The sequence below is a fragment of the Mytilus galloprovincialis genome, chromosome 12 (assembly GCF_965363235.1).
Source record: "Mytilus galloprovincialis chromosome 12, xbMytGall1.hap1.1, whole genome shotgun sequence".
NCBI classification, from domain to species: Eukaryota; Metazoa; Mollusca; class Bivalvia; order Mytilida; family Mytilidae; genus Mytilus; species Mytilus galloprovincialis.
In genome coordinates, this window is record NC_134849.1 from 28,293,800 (window position 1) to 28,317,106 (window position 23,307).

General features: G+C 39.6%; 2 protein-coding genes and 1 long non-coding RNA gene across 3 annotated transcripts in view; 2 read left to right on the forward strand and 1 right to left on the reverse strand.

Annotated features, from left to right (window-relative positions):
• The window catches only part of LOC143055307 (zinc metalloproteinase dpy-31-like), a 69,314-nt gene extending 51,520 nt beyond the window's left edge, over positions 1–17,794 (forward strand). The window contains exon 16 of the mRNA XM_076228445.1: positions 15,576–17,794. Coding sequence (XP_076084560.1) covers positions 15,576–15,669 — 94 coding nt within the window. The 3' untranslated portion in view covers positions 15,670–17,794. The remainder of the gene's footprint in view (positions 1–15,575) is intronic.
• Positions 17,795–19,487: 1,693 nt separating this feature from the next.
• Positions 19,488–21,570, forward strand: LOC143055309 (uncharacterized). Its single transcript, XR_012971979.1, has 2 exons — positions 19,488–20,118; positions 21,276–21,570. It is a non-coding gene; the product is annotated as an uncharacterized LOC143055309 (long non-coding RNA).
• The window catches only part of LOC143055308 (neo-calmodulin-like), a 33,646-nt gene continuing 31,611 nt past the window's right edge, over positions 21,273–23,307 (reverse strand). The window contains exon 5 of the mRNA XM_076228446.1: positions 21,273–22,209. Coding sequence (XP_076084561.1) covers positions 22,121–22,209 — 89 coding nt within the window. The 3' untranslated portion in view covers positions 21,273–22,120. The remainder of the gene's footprint in view (positions 22,210–23,307) is intronic.

The following is a 23,307-nucleotide window of genomic DNA, read 5'->3' on the forward strand; positions in this document are numbered from 1 at the left end:
CCTTTTATTCATGAAAATCCCCAGGTGGGAAAGTGCACCGGAAGCTGACAACAACATACTCAATTTCTCATTTTGGTCCATTATGGGTGGTGGCAGCAGTCGCTTTACTCCCATCCCCCTACGGCAAAGTTCTTTACCGCAGGTAGTTAGATTGAAAGCTATTATCCATATCTTCAACTCGTATCAATCCCTGGGTGGGAAAGTGCACCTGAAGACTTCACTGGCCATCCAAAGTCTGAGGTACCTATACAGTTATGGGTATGGGCTCATTTTTCAGTCTTTCTGTACAGTTCCCTACGGCAAAGTTTTTTCCCACACCTAGTGGGATTAAAAGCTTGTCCCAGACCCTTTTATTCATGAAAATCCCCAGGTGGGAAAGTGCACCGGAAGCTGACAACAACATACTCAATTTCTCATTTTGGTCCATTATGGGTGGTGGCAGCAGTCGCTTTACTCCCATCCCCCTACGGCAAAGTTCTTTACCGCAGGTAGTTAGATTGAAAGCTAGTATCCATATCTTCAACTCGTATCAATCCCTGGGTGGGAAAGTGCACCTGAAGACTTCACTGGCCATCCAAAGTCTGAGGTACCTATACAGTTATGGGTATGGGCTCATTTTTCAGTCTTTCTGTACAGTTCCCTACGGCAAAGTTTTTTTCCCACACCTAGTGGGATTAAAAGCTTGTCCCAGACCCTTTTATTCATGAAAATCCCCAGGTGGGAAAGTGCACCGGAAGCTGACAACAACATACTCAATTTCTCATTTTGGTCCATTATGGGTGGTGGCAGCAGTCGCTTTACTCCCATCCCCCTACGGCAAAGTTCTTTACCGCAGGTAGTTAGATTGAAAGCTATTATCCATATCTTCAACTCGTATCAATCCCTGGGTGGGAAAGTGCACCTGAAGACTTCACTGGCCATCCAAAGTCTGAGGTACCTATACAGTTATGGGTATAGGCTCATTTTTCAGTCTTTCTGTACAGTTCCCTACGGCAAAGTTTTTTCCCACACCTAGTGGGATTAAAAGCTTGTCCCAGACCCTTTTATTCATGAAAATCCCCAGGTGGGAAAGTGCACCGGAAGCTGACAACAACATACTCAATTTCTCATTTTGGTCCATTATGGGTGGTGGCAGCAGTCGCTTTACTCCCATCCCCCTACGGCAAAGTTCTTTACCGCAGGTAGTTAGATTGAAAGCTATTATCCATATCTTCAACTCGTATCAATCCATGGGTGGGAAAGTGCACCTGAAGACTTCACTGGCCATCCAAAGTCTGAGGTACCTATACAGTTATGGGTATGGGCTCATTTTTCAGTCTTTCTGTACAGTTCCCTACGGCAAAGTTTTTTCCCACACCTAGTGGGATTAAAAGCTTGTCCCAGACCCCTTTATTCATGAAAATCCCCAGGTGGGAAAGTGCACCGGAAGCTGACAACAACATACTCAATTTCTCATTTTGGTCCATTATGGGTGGTGGCAGCAGTCGCTTTACTCCCATCCCCCTACGGCAAAGTTCTTTACCGCAGGTAGTTAGATTGAAAGCTAGTATCCATATCTTCAACTCGTATCAATCCCTGGGTGGGAAAGTGCACCTGAAGACTTCACTGGCCATCCAAAGTCTGAGGTACCTATACAGTTATGGGTATGGGCTCATTTTTCAGTCTTTCTGTACAGTTCCCTACGGCAAAGTTTTTTTCCCACACCTAGTGGGATTAAAAGCTTGTCCCAGACCCTTTTATTCATGAAAATCCCCAGGTGGGAAAGTGCACCGGAAGCTGACAACAACATACTCAATTTCTCATTTTGGTCCATTATGGGTGGTGGCAGCAGTCGCTTTACTCCCATCCCCCTACGGCAAAGTTCTTTACCGCAGGTAGTTAGATTGAAAGCTATTATCCATATCTTCAACTCGTATCAATCCCTGGGTGGGAAAGTGCACCTGAAGACTTCACTGGCCATCCAAAGTCTGAGGTACCTATACAGTTATGGGTATAGGCTCATTTTTCAGTCTTTCTGTACAGTTCCCTACGGCAAAGTTTTTTCCCACACCTAGTGGGATTAAAAGCTTGTCCCAGACCCTTTTATTCATGAAAATCCCCAGGTGGGAAAGTGCACCGGAAGCTGACAACAACATACTCAATTTCTCATTTTGGTCCATTATGGGTGGTGGCAGCAGTCGCTTTACTCCCATGCCCCTACGGCAAAGTTCTTTACCGCAGGTAGTTAGATTGAAAGCTATTATCCATATCTTCAACTCGTATCAATCCATGGGTGGGAAAGTGCACCTGAAGACTTCACTGGCCATCCAAAGTCTGAGGTACCTATACAGTTATGGGTATGGGCTCATTTTTCAGTCTTTCTGTACAGTTCCCTACGGCAAAGTTTTTTCCCACACCTAGTGGGATTAAAAGCTTGTCCCAGACCCCTTTATTCATGAAAATCCCCAGGTGGGAAAGTGCACCGGAAGCTGACAACAACATACTCAATTTCTCATTTTGGTCCATTATGGGTGGTGGCAGCAGTCGCTTTACTCCCATCCCCCTACGGCAAAGTTCTTTACCGCAGGTAGTTAGATTGAAAGCTAGTATCCATATCTTCAACTCGTATCAATCCCTGGGTGGGAAAGTGCACCTGAAGACTTCACTGGCCATCCAAAGTCTGAGGTACCTATACAGTTATGGGTATGGGCTCATTTTTCAGTCTTTCTGTACAGTTCCCTACGGCAAAGTTTTTTTCCCACACCTAGTGGGATTAAAAGCTTGTCCCAGACCCGTTTATTCATGAAAATCCCCAGGTGGGAAAGTGCACCGGAAGCTGACAACAACATACTCAATTTCTCATTTTGGTCCATTATGGGTGGTGGCAGCAGTCGCTTTACTCCCATCCCCCTACGGCAAAGTTCTTTACTGCAGGTAGTTAGATTGAAAGCTATTATCCATATCTTCAACTCGTATCAATCCCTGGGTGGGAAAGTGCACCTGAAGACTTCACTGGCCATCCAAAGTCTGAGGTACCTATACAGTTATGGGTATAGGCTCATTTTTCAGTCTTTCTGTACAGTTCCCTACGGCAAAGTTTTTTCCCACACCTAGTGGGATTAAAAGCTTGTCCCAGACCCTTTTATTCATGAAAATCCCCAGGTGGGAAAGTGCACCGGAAGCTGACAACAACATACTCAATTTCTCATTTTGGTCCATTATGGGTGGTGGCAGCAGTCGCTTTACTCCCATCCCCCTACGGCAAAGTTCTTTACCGCAGGTAGTTAGATTGAAAGCTATTATCCATATCTTCAACTCGTATCAATCCATGGGTGGGAAAGTGCACCTGAAGACTTCACTGGCCATCCAAAGTCTGAGGTACCTATACAGTTATGGGTATGGGCTCATTTTTCAGTCTTTCTGTACAGTTCCCTACGGCAAAGTTTTTTCCCACACCTAGTGGGATTAAAAGCTTGTCCCAGACCCCTTTATTCATGAAAATCCCCAGGTGGGAAAGTGCACCGGAAGCTGACAACAACATACTCAATTTCTCATTTTGGTCCATTATGGGTGGTGGCAGCAGTCGCTTTACTCCCATCCCCCTACGGCAAAGTTCTTTACCGCAGGTAGTTAGATTGAAAGCTAGTATCCATATCTTCAACTCGTATCAATCCCTGGGTGGGAAAGTGCACCTGAAGACTTCACTGGCCATCCAAAGTCTGAGGTACCTATACAGTTATGGGTATGGGCTCATTTTTCAGTCTTTCTGTACAGTTCCCTACGGCAAAGTTTTTTTCCCACACCTAGTGGGATTAAAAGCTTGTCCCAGACCCTTTTATTCATGAAAATCCCCAGGTGGGAAAGTGCACCGGAAGCTGACAACAACATACTCAATTTCTCATTTTGGTCCATTATGGGTGGTGGCAGCAGTCGCTTTACTCCCATCCCCCTACGGCAAAGTTCTTTACCGCAGGTAGTTAGATTGAAAGCTATTATCCATATCTTCAACTCGTATCAATCCCTGGGTGGGAAAGTGCACCTGAAGACTTCACTGGCCATCCAAAGTCTGAGGTACCTATACAGTTATGGGTATAGGCTCATTTTTCAGTCTTTCTGTACAGTTCCCTACGGCAAAGTTTTTTCCCACACCTAGTGGGATTAAAAGCTTGTCCCAGACCCTTTTATTCATGAAAATCCCCAGGTGGGAAAGTGCACCGGAAGCTGACAACAACATACTCAATTTCTCATTTTGGTCCATTATGGGTGGTGGCAGCAGTCGCTTTACTCCCATCCCCCTACGGCAAAGTTCTTTACCGCAGGTAGTTAGATTGAAAGCTATTATCCATATCTTCAACTCGTATCAATCCATGGGTGGGAAAGTGCACCTGAAGACTTCACTGGCCATCCAAAGTCTGAGGTACCTATACAGTTATGGGTATGGGCTCATTTTTCAGTCTTTCTGTACAGTTCCCTACGGCAAAGTTTTTTCCCACACCTAGTGGGATTAAAAGCTTGTCCCAGACCCCTTTATTCATGAAAATCCCCAGGTGGGAAAGTGCACCGGAAGCTGACAACAACATACTCAATTTCTCATTTTGGTCCATTATGGGTGGTGGCAGCAGTCGCTTTACTCCCATCCCCCTACGGCAAAGTTCTTTACCGCAGGTAGTTAGATTGAAAGCTAGTATCCATATCTTCAACTCGTATCAATCCCTGGGTGGGAAAGTGCACCTGAAGATTTCACTGGCCATCCAAAGTCTGAGGTACCTATACAGTTATGGGTATGGGCTCATTTTTCAGTCTTTCTGTACAGTTCCCTACGGCAAAGTTTTTTTCCCACACCTAGTGGGATTAAAAGCTTGTCCCAGACCCTTTTATTCATGAAAATCCCCAGGTGGGAAAGTGCACCGGAAGCTGACAACAACATACTCAATTTCTCATTTTGGTCCATTATGGGTGGTGGCAGCAGTCGCTTTACTCCCATCCCCCTACGGCAAAGTTCTTTACCGCAGGTAGTTAGATTGAAAGCTATTATCCATATCTTCAACTCGTATCAATCCCTGGGTGGGAAAGTGCACCTGAAGACTTCACTGGCCATCCAAAGTCTGAGGTACCTATACAGTTATGGGTATAGGCTCATTTTTCAGTCTTTCTGTACAGTTCCCTACGGCAAAGTTTTTTCCCACACCTAGTGGGATTAAAAGCTTGTCCCAGACCCTTTTATTCATGAAAATCCCCAGGTGGGAAAGTGCACCGGAAGCTGACAACAACATACTCAATTTCTCATTTTGGTCCATTATGGGTGGTGGCAGCAGTCGCTTTACTCATATCCCCCTACGGCAAAGTTCTTTACCGCAGGTAGTTAGATTGAAAGCTATTATCCATATCTTCAACTCGTATCAATCCATGGGTGGGAAAGTGCACCTGAAGACTTCACTGGCCATCCAAAGTCTGAGGTACCTATACAGTTATGGGTATGGGCTCATTTTTCAGTCTTTCTGTACAGTTCCCTACGGCAAAGTTTTTTCCCACACCTAGTGGGATTAAAAGCTTGTCCCAGACCCCTTTATTCATGAAAATCCCCAGGTGGGAAAGTGCACAGGAAGCTGACAACAACATACTCAATTTCTCATTTTGGTCCATTATGGGTGGTGGCAGCAGTCGCTTTACTCCCATCCCCCTACGGCAAAGTTCTTTACCGCAGGTAGTTAGATTGAAAGCTAGTATCCATATCTTCAACTCGTATCAATCCCTGGGTGGGAAAGTGCACCTGAAGATTTCACTGGCCATCCAAAGTCTGAGGTACCTATACAGTTATGGGTATGGGCTCATTTTTCAGTCTTTCTGTACAGTTCCCTACGGCAAAGTTTTTTTCCCACACCTAGTGGGATTAAAAGCTTGTCCCAGACCCTTTTATTCATGAAAATCCCCAGGTGGGAAAGTGCACCGGAAGCTGACAACAACATACTCAATTTCTCATTTTGGTCCATTATGGGTGGTGGCAGCAGTCGCTTTACTCCCATCCCCCTACGGCAAAGTTCTTTACCGCAGGTAGTTAGATTGAAAGCTATTATCCATATCTTCAACTCGTATCAATCCCTGGGTGGGAAAGTGCACCTGAAGACTTCACTGGCCATCCAAAGTCTGAGGTACCTATACAGTTATGGGTATAGGCTCATTTTTCAGTCTTTCTGTACAGTTCCCTACGGCAAAGTTTTTTCCCACACCTAGTGGGATTAAAAGCTTGTCCCAGACCCTTTTATTCATGAAAATCCCCAGGTGGGAAAGTGCACCGGAAGCTGACAACAACATACTCAATTTCTCATTTTGGTCCATTATGGGTGGTGGCAGCAGTCGCTTTACTCCCATCCCCCTACGGCAAAGTTCTTTACCGCAGGTAGTTAGATTGAAAGCTATTATCCATATCTTCAACTCGTATCAATCCATGGGTGGGAAAGTGCACCTGAAGACTTCACTGGCCATCCAAAGTCTGAGGTACCTATACAGTTATGGGTATGGGCTCATTTTTCAGTCTTTCTGTACAGTTCCCTACGGCAAAGTTTTTTCCCACACCTAGTGGGATTAAAAGCTTGTCCCAGACCCCTTTATTCATGAAAATCCCCAGGTGGGAAAGTGCACCGGAAGCTGACAACAACATACTCAATTTCTCATTTTGGTCCATTATGGGTGGTGGCAGCAGTCGCTTTACTCCCATCCCCCTACGGCAAAGTTCTTTACCGCAGGTAGTTAGATTGAAAGCTAGTATCCATATCTTCAACTCGTATCAATCCCTGGGTGGGAAAGTGCACCTGAAGACTTCACTGGCCATCCAAAGTCTGAGGTACCTATACAGTTATGGGTATGGGCTCATTTTTCAGTCTTTCTGTACAGTTCCCTACGGCAAAGTTTTTTTCCCACACCTAGTGGGATTAAAAGCTTGTCCCAGACCCTTTTATTCATGAAAATCCCCAGGTGGGAAAGTGCACCGGAAGCTGACAACAACATACTCAATTTCTCATTTTGGTCCATTATGGGTGGTGGCAGCAGTCGCTTTACTCCCATCCCCCTACGGCAAAGTTCTTTACCGCAGGTAGTTAGATTGAAAGCTATTATCCATATCTTCAACTCGTATCAATCCCTGGGTGGGAAAGTGCACCTGAAGACTTCACTGGCCATCCAAAGTCTGAGGTACCTATACAGTTATGGGTATAGGCTCATTTTTCAGTCTTTCTGTACAGTTCCCTACGGCAAAGTTTTTTCCCACACCTAGTGGGATTAAAAGCTTGTCCCAGACCCTTTTATTCATGAAAATCCCCAGGTGGGAAAGTGCACCGGAAGCTGACAACAACATACTCAATTTCTCATTTTGGTCCATTATGGGTGGTGGCAGCAGTCGCTTTACTCCCATCCCCCTACGGCAAAGTTCTTTACCGCAGGTAGTTAGATTGAAAGCTATTATCCATATCTTCAACTCGTATCAATCCATGGGTGGGAAAGTGCACCTGAAGACTTCACTGGCCATCCAAAGTCTGAGGTACCTATACAGTTATGGGTATGGGCTCATTTTTCAGTCTTTCTGTACAGTTCCCTACGGCAAAGTTTTTTCCCACACCTAGTGGGATTAAAAGCTTGTCCCAGACCCCTTTATTCATGAAAATCCCCAGGTGGGAAAGTGCACCGGAAGCTGACAACAACATACTCAATTTCTCATTTTGGTCCATTATGGGTGGTGGCAGCAGTCGCTTTACTCCCATCCCCCTACGGCAAAGTTCTTTACCGCAGGTAGTTAGATTGAAAGCTAGTATCCATATCTTCAACTCGTATCAATCCCTGGGTGGGAAAGTGCACCTGAAGACTTCACTGGCCATCCAAAGTCTGAGGTACCTATACAGTTATGGGTATGGGCTCATTTTTCAGTCTTTCTGTACAGTTCCCTACGGCAAAGTTTTTTTCCCACACCTAGTGGGATTAAAAGCTTGTCCCAGACCCTTTTATTCATGAAAATCCCCAGGTGGGAAAGTGCACCGGAAGCTGACAACAACATACTCAATTTCTCATTTTGGTCCATTATGGGTGGTGGCAGCAGTCGCTTTACTCCCATCCCCCTACGGCAAAGTTCTTTACCGCAGGTAGTTAGATTGAAAGCTATTATCCATATCTTCAACTCGTATCAATCCCTGGGTGGGAAAGTGCACCTGAAGACTTCACTGGCCATCCAAAGTCTGAGGTACCTATACAGTTATGGGTATAGGCTCATTTTTCAGTCTTTCTGTACAGTTCCCTACGGCAAAGTTTTTTCCCACACCTAGTGGGATTAAAAGCTTGTCCCAGACCCTTTTATTCATGAAAATCCCCAGGTGGGAAAGTGCACCGGAAGCTGACAACAACATACTCAATTTCTCATTTTGGTCCATTATGGGTGGTGGCAGCAGTCGCTTTACTCCCATCCCCCTACGGCAAAGTTCTTTACCGCAGGTAGTTAGATTGAAAGCTATTATCCATATCTTCAACTCGTATCAATCCATGGGTGGGAAAGTGCACCTGAAGACTTCACTGGCCATCCAAAGTCTGAGGTACCTATACAGTTATGGGTATGGGCTCATTTTTCAGTCTTTCTGTACAGTTCCCTACGGCAAAGTTTTTTCCCACACCTAGTGGGATTAAAAGCTTGTCCCAGACCCCTTTATTCATGAAAATCCCCAGGTGGGAAAGTGCACCGGAAGCTGACAACAACATACTCAATTTCTCATTTTGGTCCATTATGGGTGGTGGCAGCAGTCGCTTTACTCCCATCCCCCTACGGCAAAGTTCTTTACCGCAGGTAGTTAGATTGAAAGCTAGTATCCATATCTTCAACTCGTATCAATCCCTGGGTGGGAAAGTGCACCTGAAGACTTCACTGGCCATCCAAAGTCTGAGGTACCTATACAGTTATGGGTATGGGCTCATTTTTCAGTCTTTCTGTACAGTTCCCTACGGCAAAGTTTTTTTCCCACACCTAGTGGGATTAAAAGCTTGTCCCAGACCCTTTATTCATGAAAATCCCCAGGTGGGAAAGTGCACCGGAAGCTGACAACAACATACTCAATTTCTCATTTTGGTCCATTATGGGTGGTGGCAGCAGTCGCTTTACTCCCATCCCCCTACGGCAAAGTTCTTTACCGCAGGTAGTTAGATTGAAAGCTATTATCCATATCTTCAACTCGTATCAATCCCTGGGTGGGAAAGTGCACCTGAAGACTTCACTGGCCATCCAAAGTCTGAGGTACCTATACAGTTATGGGTATAGGCTCATTTTTCAGTCTTTCTGTACAGTTCCCTACGGCAAAGTTTTTTCCCACACCTAGTGGGATTAAAAGCTTGTCCCAGACCCTTTTATTCATGAAAATCCCCAGGTGGGAAAGTGCACCGGAAGCTGACAACAACATACTCAATTTCTCATTTTGGTCCATTATGGGTGGTGGCAGCAGTCGCTTTACTCCCATCCCCCTACGGCAAAGTTCTTTACCGCAGGTAGTTAGATTGAAAGCTATTATCCATATCTTCAACTCGTATCAATCCATGGGTGGGAAAGTGCACCTGAAGACTTCACTGGCCATCCAAAGTCTGAGGTACCTATACAGTTATGGGTATGGGCTCATTTTTCAGTCTTTCTGTACAGTTCCCTACGGCAAAGTTTTTTCCCACACCTAGTGGGATTAAAAGCTTGTCCCAGACCCCTTTATTCATGAAAATCCCCAGGTGGGAAAGTGCACCGGAAGCTGACAACAACATACTCAATTTCTCATTTTGGTCCATTATGGGTGGTGGCAGCAGTCGCTTTACTCCCATCCCCCTACGGCAAAGTTCTTTACCGCAGGTAGTTAGATTGAAAGCTAGTATCCATATCTTCAACTCGTATCAATCCCTGGGTGGGAAAGTGCACCTGAAGACTTCACTGGCCATCCAAAGTCTGAGGTACCTATACAGTTATGGGTATGGGCTCATTTTTCAGTCTTTCTGTACAGTTCCCTACGGCAAAGTTTTTTTCCCACACCTAGTGGGATTAAAAGCTTGTCCCAGACCCTTTTATTCATGAAAATCCCCAGGTGGGAAAGTGCACCGGAAGCTGACAACAACATACTCAATTTCTCATTTTGGTCCATTATGGGTGGTGGCAGCAGTCGCTTTACTCCCATCCCCCTACGGCAAAGTTCTTTACCGCAGGTAGTTAGATTGAAAGCTATTATCCATATCTTCAACTCGTATCAATCCCTGGGTGGGAAAGTGCACCTGAAGACTTCACTGGCCATCCAAAGTCTGAGGTACCTATACAGTTATGGGTATAGGCTCATTTTTCAGTCTTTCTGTACAGTTCCCTACGGCAAAGTTTTTTCCCACACCTAGTGGGATTAAAAGCTTGTCCCAGACCCTTTTATTCATGAAAATCCCCAGGTGGGAAAGTGCACCGGAAGCTGACAACAACATACTCAATTTCTCATTTTGGTCCATTATGGGTGGTGGCAGCAGTCGCTTTACTCCCATCCCCCTACGGCAAAGTTCTTTACCGCAGGTAGTTAGATTGAAAGCTATTATCCATATCTTCAACTCGTATCAATCCATGGGTGGGAAAGTGCACCTGAAGACTTCACTGGCCATCCAAAGTCTGAGGTACCTATACAGTTATGGGTATGGGCTCATTTTTCAGTCTTTCTGTACAGTTCCCTACGGCAAAGTTTTTTCCCACACCTAGTGGGATTAAAAGCTTGTCCCAGACCCCTTTATTCATGAAAATCCCCAGGTGGGAAAGTGCACCGGAAGCTGACAACAACATACTCAATTTCTCATTTTGGTCCATTATGGGTGGTGGCAGCAGTCGCTTTACTCCCATCCCCCTACGGCAAAGTTCTTTACCGCAGGTAGTTAGATTGAAAGCTAGTATCCATATCTTCAACTCGTATCAATCCCTGGGTGGGAAAGTGCACCTGAAGACTTCACTGGCCATCCAAAGTCTGAGGTACCTATACAGTTATGGGTATGGGCTCATTTTTCAGTCTTTCTGTACAGTTCCCTACGGCAAAGTTTTTTTCCCACACCTAGTGGGATTAAAAGCTTGTCCCAGACCCTTTTATTCATGAAAATCCCCAGGTGGGAAAGTGCACCGGAAGCTGACAACAACATACTCAATTTCTCATTTTGGTCCATTATGGGTGGTGGCAGCAGTCGCTTTACTCCCATCCCCCTACGGCAAAGTTCTTTACCGCAGGTAGTTAGATTGAAAGCTATTATCCATATCTTCAACTCGTATCAATCCCTGGGTGGGAAAGTGCACCTGAAGACTTCACTGGCCATCCAAAGTCTGAGGTACCTATACAGTTATGGGTATAGGCTCATTTTTCAGTCTTTCTGTACAGTTCCCTACGGCAAAGTTTTTTCCCACACCTAGTGGGATTAAAAGCTTGTCCCAGACCCTTTTATTCATGAAAATCCCCAGGTGGGAAAGTGCACCGGAAGCTGACAACAACATACTCAATTTCTCATTTTGGTCCATTATGGGTGGTGGCAGCAGTCGCTTTACTCCCATCCCCCTACGGCAAAGTTCTTTACCGCAGGTAGTTAGATTGAAAGCTATTATCCATATCTTCAACTCGTATCAATCCATGGGTGGGAAAGTGCACCTGAAGACTTCACTGGCCATCCAAAGTCTGAGGTACCTATACAGTTATGGGTATGGGCTCATTTTTCAGTCTTTCTGTACAGTTCCCTACGGCAAAGTTTTTTCCCACACCTAGTGGGATTAAAAGCTTGTCCCAGACCCCTTTATTCATGAAAATCCCCAGGTGGGAAAGTGCACCGGAAGCTGACAACAACATACTCAATTTCTCATTTTGGTCCATTATGGGTGGTGGCAGCAGTCGCTTTACTCCCATCCCCCTACGGCAAAGTTCTTTACCGCAGGTAGTTAGATTGAAAGCTAGTATCCATATCTTCAACTCGTATCAATCCCTGGGTGGGAAAGTGCACCTGAAGACTTCACTGGCCATCCAAAGTCTGAGGTACCTATACAGTTATGGGTATGGGCTCATTTTTCAGTCTTTCTGTACAGTTCCCTACGGCAAAGTTTTTTTCCCACACCTAGTGGGATTAAAAGCTTGTCCCAGACCCTTTTATTCATGAAAATCCCCAGGTGGGAAAGTGCACCGGAAGCTGACAACAACATACTCAATTTCTCATTTTGGTCCATTATGGGTGGTGACAGCAGTCGCTTTACTCCCATCCCCCTACGGCAAAGTTCTTTACCGCAGGTAGTTAGATTGAAAGCTATTATCCATATCTTCAACTCGTATCAATCCCTGGGTGGGAAAGTGCACCTGAAGACTTCACTGGCCATCCAAAGTCTGAGGTACCTATACAGTTATGGGTATAGGCTCATTTTTCAGTCTTTCTGTACAGTTCCCTACGGCAAAGTTTTTTCCCACACCTAGTGGGATTAAAAGCTTGTCCCAGACCCTTTTATTCATGAAAATCCCCAGGTGGGAAAGTGCACCGGAAGCTGACAACAACATACTCAATTTCTCATTTTGGTCCATTATGGGTGGTGGCAGCAGTCGCTTTACTCCCATCCCCCTACGGCAAAGTTCTTTACCGCAGGTAGTTAGATTGAAAGCTATTATCCATATCTTCAACTCGTATCAATCCATGGGTGGGAAAGTGCACCTGAAGACTTCACTGGCCATCCAAAGTCTGAGGTACCTATACAGTTATGGGTATGGGCTCATTTTTCAGTCTTTCTGTACAGTTCCCTACGGCAAAGTTTTTTTCCCACACCTAGTGGGATTAAAAGCTTGTCCCAGACCCTTTTATTCATGAAAATCCCCAGGTGGGAAAGTGCACCGGAAGCTGACAACAACATACTCAATTTCTCATTTTGGTCCATTATGGGTGGTGGCAGCAGTCGCTTTACTCCCATCCCCCTACGGCAAAGTTCTTTACCGCAGGTAGTTAGATTGAAAGCTATTATCCATATCTTCAACTCGTATCAATCCCTGGGTGGGAAAGTGCACCTGAAGACTTCACTGGCCATCCAAAGTCTGAGGTACCTATACAGTTATGGGTATAGGCTCATTTTTCAGTCTTTCTGTACAGTTCCCTACGGCAAAGTTTTTTCCCACACCTAGTGGGATTAAAAGCTTGTCCCAGACCCTTTTATTCATGAAAATCCCCAGGTGGGAAAGTGCACCGGAAGCTGACAACAACATACTCAATTTCTCATTTTGGTCCATTATGGGTGGTGGCAGCAGTCGCTTTACTCCCGGCCCCCTACGGCAAAGTTCTTTACCGCAGGTAGTTAGATTGAAAGCTATTATCCATATCTTCAACTCGTATCAATCCATGGGTGGGAAAGTGCACCTGAAGACTTCACTGGCCATCCAAAGTCTGAGGTACCTATACAGTTATGGGTATGGGCTCATTTTTCAGTCTTTCTGTACAGTTCCCTACGGCAAAGTTTTTTCCCACACGTGGTGATGTTTTTTTTTTCGTGTCCAACGTACATTCTTTCGGAAGGCCTCGCAAGCTTCATACGGTAAAGTTCGCCACCGGACATGGCTCAACTGGAAGGTAATAAATCAGAGCAGGGACCACTGAAATGATGTTTTTGGGGTTAAAACCTTCTGGAAATTGAATCCCACCTACACTTTATCAATAGCACCCAAATATCAAAGAAAAATTCCTTGGCTCTGACTCCAAATACGGACAATTTTATGTTAAGGGGGTCCTGAAATCTTTCGAAAGCTTCCGATGTGCTATCTTTTAACCTTTTCTAATTAACCGGACCAAATCACTACTTTACTTTAAAATTCATGACCCAATTTTTTTTTTTACAATGTGCTTTAATCCCCCTTACTTGCTATTTGAGGCATAAAACATGAAGAAATACATTTGGAAGGGGTATAAAAAAAAAATGACAAATAACACACTGTCCACACTAAGGACTATATTCGTGGACAACGAAAAATCAAAGGACGATAACTGTGTACTCGGACCATTTGAGAATGCCTATTGTATAGAAAGCCAGTATATAATAATTCTTTCGAACATAAGATATTTCTTATTTCGTTTATTTTAAAGCTTATACATTTTACACAGGAACGAGTTTAAGTCAACTCACATTAAATAGTTATTATATGCTACGCATACAACAGTAAAGACCGTAAGGCAGCAACCATTTGATTTTCTGGGGGGGGGGGGGGGGGGGGGGGATTTTTTTTCTGGACAAATTTTTTTTTTTGGCGAGAAGTCGAAAAAAAATTTCTTTCAATTTTAGCATTACATATAGTGGCAGCTGAGGGTGAAACAAACAATTTTTTTTTCTCAGGATCAGAAACAAATTATTTTTTTCTCCTAAAACTGGAAACAAACTTTTTTTCCCAAAAAAATCCATAGCCACCCCCCCCCCCCCCCCCCCCACCCCCAGAAAATCAAATTGTTAAATTGTTGCTGCCTAATGTTATCTGATTGTAGGTTTGTTCGTTCGTTCGTTTTTCCGTGTATCCATTGATTTAGATTGAATCTAAGACGACATTGTAGTCAGATCAAGTTGAAACTAGGTACACATGTTTATTAAAATATGTTCTTTTTAAAATTATTTACGGTTCTCTGAACATGGAAAATAATTATGCGAGCAAATCATCGTAGACAAACACTGTTGTTTTTTTCTAATTTAATTCGTTTACTTTTTATTCTCATTTCGTATCCGTAAATTACTCGTATATAACGATTATGTGATTGGGGGATATACGATCCGTTTTTAATAGTTTATTTGCAATCCATGATTTTTGTTTACCATCTCGGTTAAGAGTTTGGAAAACCGAGAAAACGTAAAGAAGACCTCAAAATATAGTATATGTCCTTCTCTATAGAGTAAAATACGTAGAGGAGCGCACTTTCCATTCTATAAATACATATATAATAACATAAAGTATGTGTTTATGTAGGGGAATAAAAATAGTTCGCTAAAAAGATTGTTCCTTTGCTTTTTGTGTATTTTTCGCTGTGCATTTGCTGATTAAAGATACCCAATCTCCTTTGTTTTTCTATAGAATTACGATATTTTGACTTTTTACGATTTTCTGGGACGTTCTCCCTTTACTGATTTATATTGATGCAGACATTTAGCAAGCAAACTAGTCAGTACATTAGGCTACAGACGACATTGATGTTGTAGTGTCCCTTCTGACTTGATATGATGGATATCTCTAGTTATTTAAAGGTAAAAAACAATATAAACCGTAATGGTAGCCATATTCTATTTTTAACAGAACGTTGTTTCATTATGTCGTTTTGTGGTTTTCTCATATACCACATTATGATTCTTTGACAAGTTGATTCTCATTGTGTTCTTTAGTGGTCGCTAGAATTGGTCGCTAGCTTGATTGGTCGCTAGGATTGGTCGCTAGCTTGAGTCTGGTCGGAAATAATTGTATTCCCCATTTATGGGCATTATGTTTTCTGGTCTGTGCGTCCGTCCCTCCGTTCATCCGTTATGGTCTTATGATCATATTATCATACAAAGTTGAACAGCATAACTTAATTTTGTATATTTTTGTCTATTGTAGATACGAGAAAGAAACATATCCATTCATATCGGAAACATGTTGTACGGGATATGCAAAGAATAGCAACGGCACATGTGCAAAAACTGGAACGTGAAAATCATTTTACGGAATGAAATAAAAGTGCTCCTTGTGATAAAAACATAACCAACACAATCCATTTCAAAATATGTTTTCATTCCGTATATTTATGTAGGTAAAGTAACATTGTGCAAGACAATCATTCATTTGTTATTATATGCATTATAACTATCATAAATTACGCAGAAATTGGTGCTACATTATAACTTAAGTATGTGTTCTTTTAGTTATAGCAAACCATTAAAATTGGTTAGTTTTCAATGGTTCTAAAAACAGTTTAGAATATAAAATAGTCAGTTTTAAAAACAATATTTAGCGAGTGTAAATTAAGGGATAACAGTATTGTAATTAGAAATTTGCATTCATCAATCTGAGCTTAAATGGTTACAAGGTTAGTGAACAATATGGTTGTACATTAAGTTTATATATAAATGTGTGCATATCCAATTCTGTACAGTTGTCTCAAAAGGCATCTGGCAGAAAAACTCTTTCAAATTATTTATTTTTTATTTGACGTCTGTGATTCAGCGCGCAATTTAAAACGTAGATAGTTTGAATGATGCCTAGATTTTGTGGCGTCAAAAACTTGAATTTAACGTTAAAGAATGCTGCATCTAAACGAAGCATACAACCATTCATAGTATTTATAGTTATTGACTCAACATGGCAATGAATATAAAAAAACTGACCTTTTTCGAATTATGATAATATGTGCATGTTAAGAAGGTAGACCTAGGTTAAGGGAAATAACTCTTAAAATCATCAGTACGTTTATGTCAACCATTTTCATCAAAATATTCTAAGCTTCTTTGTTACATAGATTATTTCCAATCTGTTTCAGGTAAATGCTTAAAATACATTGATGAACTTGACTTTTACAAACGCTTGACTGATTTAATCTCCCTTAACCTAGGTCTACCTCCTTAAAACATAGGAGAAACACCCAAAAGTGGAATGCGTAGATCTAGTTAGAAATCCATTTTAGTTTGTGTTGATATTTATTGCCTTTAAATCAAGCCGTGTTTAGTTTGATTGGAGGAAATACATGTAGATTTCTCATTGAATATTCCAGAAATTATTTTTTTAAATATTACACATTCATGAGATATTTTCACTTATGTCATATTCGCTAAACAGAAATATGTCATACAATAGTCTCTCAGGAGCCTGTTAGTCAGTGGTTGTCGTTTGTTTATGTGTTACATATCTGTGTTTAGTTCATTTTTTGTACATAAATAAGGCCGTTTGTTTTCTCGTTTGAATTGTTTTACATTGTCATTTCGGGGCCTTTTATAGCTGACTATGCGGTATGGGCTTTGCTCATTGTTGAAGGCTGTGCGGTGACATGTAGCTGTTAATTCCTGTGTCATTTTGGTCTCTTGCGGAGAGTTGTCTCATTGGCAATCATACCACATCTTCTTTTTTTATATCCAAACATAGAATGTCGTATCTTACTTTCATAGTCTTTGAACATAGAATGTAGTATCTTACTTTCATAGTCTTTGAACATAGTATGCCGTATCTCACTTTCATAGTCTTCAAACATAGAATGCAGTATCTCACTTTCAAATAATAGTCTCCAAACAGACATATGCCGTATCTCAATTTAAAAATCTCCAAACAGAAGTATTCCAAAAATACAGCTATCAAGTATCCCTAAATCGTCTATAAATAATTTAAATATGTAATTTCCTTATTTCAACTATCGCCCATGTCGCATTTTATCCCAGTCTTTCCTCTATTATGCATATATCCTGTAAAGTATTCAGTGAATCGGAAGATAAAAAGAATTCAACAACGGTTCACTGAATGTTTCATAAAGAAGAGAATGAGCAGAACATGTGAAGTCTATTGATAGCCTTACAATATATTTTATTATTTATTTTCATCAAGTTGATTTTTTAAATTAAGAAAATGAATTGTTATCAATTAGGTTGTATTTTATCTTGCAATCGGTACAACTCGGAATCGATCGTAACTCCATTTTGGAGTACCGAGGCTAGCCGATTATTTTATTTTGTTATTACTTTGTCTGTCTCGTTAAGTTAAAGAGAGTTAATTTATTGCATGAATGTGTATCTGTGACAATAATTTTATATTATGATATTGAAGTTTTTTGTAAATAAAGTTATATTTTCATAGATGATTTTTGTTTAAATTGATCCTTGTATTCAAGTGGCATATCTTTAACGCTATTAATGTTTTGCGTTAATGTGTAAATGAATACTAGTGCCTAACCAGAAGATTTGGTTGTTGTATATGTTTAATCATTGCCATCGCACATACTAGTAACACCAGTCATGGTACTCACTCGTTTTGCATACGAAATAAAGATTATTACCAATACTGTACAACAGACCAACAGCAAGAACATACAGGAGCCTGTAATTCAGTGGTTGTCGTTTGTATATGTGTTACATATTTGTTTTTCGTTCATTTTTTTTACATAATTAAGGCCGTTAGTTTTCTCGTTTGAATTGTTTTACATTGTCTTATCGGGGCCTTTTATAGCTCACTATGCGGTATGGGCTTTGCTCATTGTTGAAGGCCGTACGGTGACCTATAGTTGTTAATGTCTGTGTCATTTTGGTCTTTTGTGGATAGTTGTCTCATTGGCAATCATACCACATCTTCTTTTTTATATATCCCAGAAGAAAAAAAAATGTGAATCCAGTTTCCTTTTTCGTGGTATACAAACCCTTAGCCTATCTAGACAATTTTTCGTATAAGTAAAACATACATAAATCAAAGGCAATAACAATCAAAACCAAGGAGTCAACAAACACTCACAAAACCAAAGGACATTTACATCAACAGTTATAAATAAGAAACAACACGAACTCTTCTAAAAACTCCCCTAAAAACCACTCAAACTGCACATCCAAGCAACATGTAACGCCGAATAGACATAACCGACCATGCGAGACACAAATGGGTATCCAAGGTAAACAATCCCTAGTAGTATACAGACATAATTACTAACAATTGGAAAATACTTAAATATCAAGACCATATAAGCATACTTGCATGTAGTCATTTGAACTATAAATTTACCAATAGGACAGTTTCTCATAACTTTCACAATATTTGACTGTAACCATAACATACTTTATCATTGTTTATATAATGTAGATTGTTAACACGCCGGTTGTGAGTTCAAATCCAGCACGGACAGGTGCACTCGACCCCATATCTTAATTGACTTTATTGATTGTCGGTGGTTGTCTCTGGCTTCTTCAACCAATAATTATAACTGACCACCACGAGCACAATAATGTTGAAAGTGGCGTTAAACAAACACCAATCAGTTGTTATAGTGTAGAGACATGTATCTACTGTGGAGGACCGTAAATTGATTTTATTCTTTTGGACTTTAATACATATACCTAGCACTGATTTCTATTAAAAAAAGAATACATCACTATCAAGACAATTGTATTGTCTAAAAGTACAAGCTTTCATTTCAGCCGTCACTAGTGATCGTCTTTGTCCAAAGAAGTGAATTCTCCAATTTTTGAAATGTTAAGTTAAGAACAGCAATAAAATGTAGCGTGTTTGATTTATTTGCCATTTCATATTTGTTTTTCTTTATTATAATATTGTGTTTTTAGCAAGCCCCCCCCCCCCCCCCCCCAAAAAAAAAAAAACAAAAAAAAACAAAAAAAAAAAAACAAAAAACAACAGCAAGTAAAATATATACTTTTTATTCATGCTAGAATTAGTTACAACTTATGATATAAAAAATAAACAACATAAATAATGGACGGAGACAACATAACAATAAAATAATTCTTCAAGTTTTTAAGTCATATTTCACTGGGATGTATTGAAATTATCAGTGTAAAGATTTAAATTGTATCAAAAATCTTGAACTTATGTTTAATAGTTCATTTATTTGTAGCATATTTCCAGAATCATGGTAACTTTTGACTGCTTTACAAAATGTCTACTCTAAAATGATTGTATTGTTCGTAGTTTAATAATAACAAGGCGCATGGGAAACAAAACAAAACGTCCGACTCTGATTGCCTCAACAAGTAAAAATATCAAAAGGAAGTTTTCAAAAAAGAAGCAGAAAGCTTTGAGAAGGCTTTACAAGTAATATCAATAATATATTCTTATCAGGGGTATAAAATATTATTCGTAACTATGTTAATTGGGATCTACATTGAACTTTATTGTTACAAAACATGTAGTAGTAAAAATCTATTATAAAAATCATGAACTGTAATCAAAATTTATAATTTATAAGACATCAGTAGATTGCTCATCACATTCGACACATTTTTTTCAGTTGTTCATCGATCATATTCGATTGCAAAAATACACAATAACATTTAATCGATATCATTTCAAATAATTTTATGCAATGTAGTTTGTTAAACTAATTTTTAAATACAATAATGTTTGGATTGTCGATGAAAAGGGCAAAATGGAATCATGATTAATTAATGTTGTCTTTAAGGCCTTAATTAAAATATTGTTTGTTTGCCCTTTTCCGACCCTATGTTTTGAAACAGGGTAGGTAGGTAGGTAAAATATTTTATTTTTTTCTCCAAAAAAATAAGTTGGCTCGGTATATTTTTTTTCATGGGTAGGCAGGTAGGTATAATATTTTATTTTATAGATACAAAATCTGCATAATGTCATTTTTGTCTGTTTTGCTTTTGCTAATAAGTTTCTGGGACTACGTTTTGAAAAAAAATATCATGTAGAATGTGAAGTTAATTCATATGCACTACTATTTTGTTTTCAAATATCAAAATATAGAGCTGTGCCGCATATTTTCAACGTTTATATATGCCTGGAACTTTGAAGAGTTTTAACTCGCACTAATATTCTGTACTGTACGCTTATACCTCTACCTAAAGATTTTCTGTAAGAGATAACTTTGTCCTGGTAAAATATGTCCTGGCAGACATACGTTACTAGTAGAAAAGGTCCCTAGTGTTTAAATTTCCGTGTGTGCCTATGTTTCCAATAAAAATGCTACAAGACTTAAACTCAATTGTCACGTATTTTTCATCGCATTTATAAATGATCTGTATTGAAAACTTGGGCTATTTTACTGCCAAATATTCTCAACTTTACAGGCTTTTGTAACCTTTGGTTCATGTCAGATATAAATAATGTAGCAATGCTGGTCGAAGGCATTGTTAACATAATCATCCTGATCTACGGATGACAAAAGGCCATCCCTACATAGAATACAACGTCCGTTTACACAAAATAGTTTGTACACACGTTGATAATTTTGTATTAAACAAACTTTTTTTGTAAATGAACCCTGCTCTTCAAGTATAAAAGATACAGAGTTAACGTACGTCATGCGTTCAACATCCATTTCAAACAAATGCTTTGAAACTCTAAATGCAAGTGTGCATGTCAAACGCTCACGTGATACCAAACGGACTAAACCTTATACGATAAAGATAAAACCCGAGGATTCCGGTAAAAAAGTTTTGAGCGGGAAATACAAATATAAGATTTTTTTGTAGGAACGAAAAAATAAAATAAAATAAAATCTTGCTGGTAAATACAAATAAAAGATTTTCAGGAGGAACGAATTGATAGGGTCGGTCGGTAAAGGGCAAACAAACAATATTTTAATTTAAGCCCAAGTGAGAGGTTTAGCTAGCTATAAAACCAGATTTAATCAACCATTTTCTAAATAAGAAAATGCCTGTACCAAGTCAGGAATATGACAGTTGTTATCCATTCGTTTGATGTGTTTGAGCCATTTGATTAGGGACTTTCCTTTTTGAATTTTCCTGGGTGATTTGACTTTTTAGTCCAATATACGGCAAAAAAGGCGCTATGGGATCAAACATCTCTATAGCTAAGAAATAAGACAGTGATGGGACAAATCAAAGAAAGCGCTTCAGACGCACGAAGCATTATTTTCTAAATAAACAAATTCTATTCGAAAAATCTCTTATCGGATGGTCTATATTATCGATATTTTCAACTATCAGCTTTTCGACACAGTATGAAGCCTAAGTGAACTCGTTCGTTGTGGTTTCTCGAAAAATAGTTTCACATCCTTCATAGCAGCTGTTTTTTTCTAGTATCAGTAGACACACTATATGTTAATTTGAAAATTGAAAATGCATGAGAATATCCTAGAAGTTTTATAAAGTTTTTGCTAAATTCATGAAATACTTGATATAGCTGTCTGTAGACCCTCGCATTTTGGTATCAATATTTTAAAACCATTTCAACAACATAAGTTGAAAGAAACAGCTATGTGACAAATATTTCATGATAATGTAAATCCACCAATTAGTTCATTTCTAATATAAAAAAAAATACCCATTTTTCTTAACATTCCAAAAGTTCAGATTACTACATTTTTTCACGAATGTCATCATATTACATGTACATCATTGTCTGATCCTGAAAATGTCTATCATTAATGCTCTATAAAACAGTCTATAATTAAAGTCTGTAAATAGAACATACAACAGTTATGTCTTGTTTTTATTTGTGTTATGATTTTTCTTCGAATGACCCATTGGCTGTTTACTAATTGGCTTCGTAATATATTTGGTGAATTCTGAAAGAAAAAATAATGGACATATGAATTATGAAAAATCTAAAAAATGGAATTTATTATGGTTGGTGTCGCTCAGTCGTTTGTTTTCTATTTTCTATTTGTAAACTGTTGTTTGTATTTTAATCTTTTTTTTGTCATCTTTGTCAGCTTTTCTTCGACTATAAGTTTTATTGTAGATTAAGCATTCCCGCCAAAATGTTACTAAACAAAGGAAAGCATGCTTTGGTAGAACAAAGGAGCTGAGATGTAATTCACTATGCCGTTCCTCTCTTTTGTTTATGAAATGCTCATAATTTCAATCTTGTACAATTATTACGGCTATAGATACGACGCATTACTCTGAATATTGCTTAATATTTAGGTTCAACCGGTTCAAAATATTCAGACCGTACTTTGACCTATAATGGTTTACGTTTACAAATTGTGAATTGGACGGAGAGTTGTGTCATTTGCACTCATACCACATCTTCTTATATATAATTACTGTTTTTGCAAATACATTTGTATGGAGAGTTGTGCCATTGACGCTAATACCATATCTTCTTATATATAATAACTGTTTTTGCAAATACATTTTTATGGAGAGTTGTGTCATTGGCACTCATACCATATCTTCTTATATATAATTACTGTTTTTGCAAATACATTTGTATGGAGAGTTGTGTCATTGGCACTCATACCACATCTTATATATAATTACTGTTTTTGCAAATACATTTTTATGGAGAGTTGTGTCATTGGCACTCATACCACATCTTATATATAATTACTGTTTTTTGCAAATACATTTTTATGGAAAGTTGTTTCACTGGCACTCACATCACATCTTCTTATATATAATTACTGTTATTGCAAATACATTTTTATGGAGAATTGTGTCATTACCACTCATACCACATCTTCTTATATATAATTACTGTTTTTGAAAATACATTTTTATGGATGTTGTTGCTTTTTCAACTTCACTGAACGTGTTAATAAGATAGATTGACACTTGATATAATAAATTTTTCATGATGTTAATAGTGTATTCATTTCAATGTAATATTATAAACTTAAAAACAAACGATTATAATGCAATCATGGTAGAGAAAATCG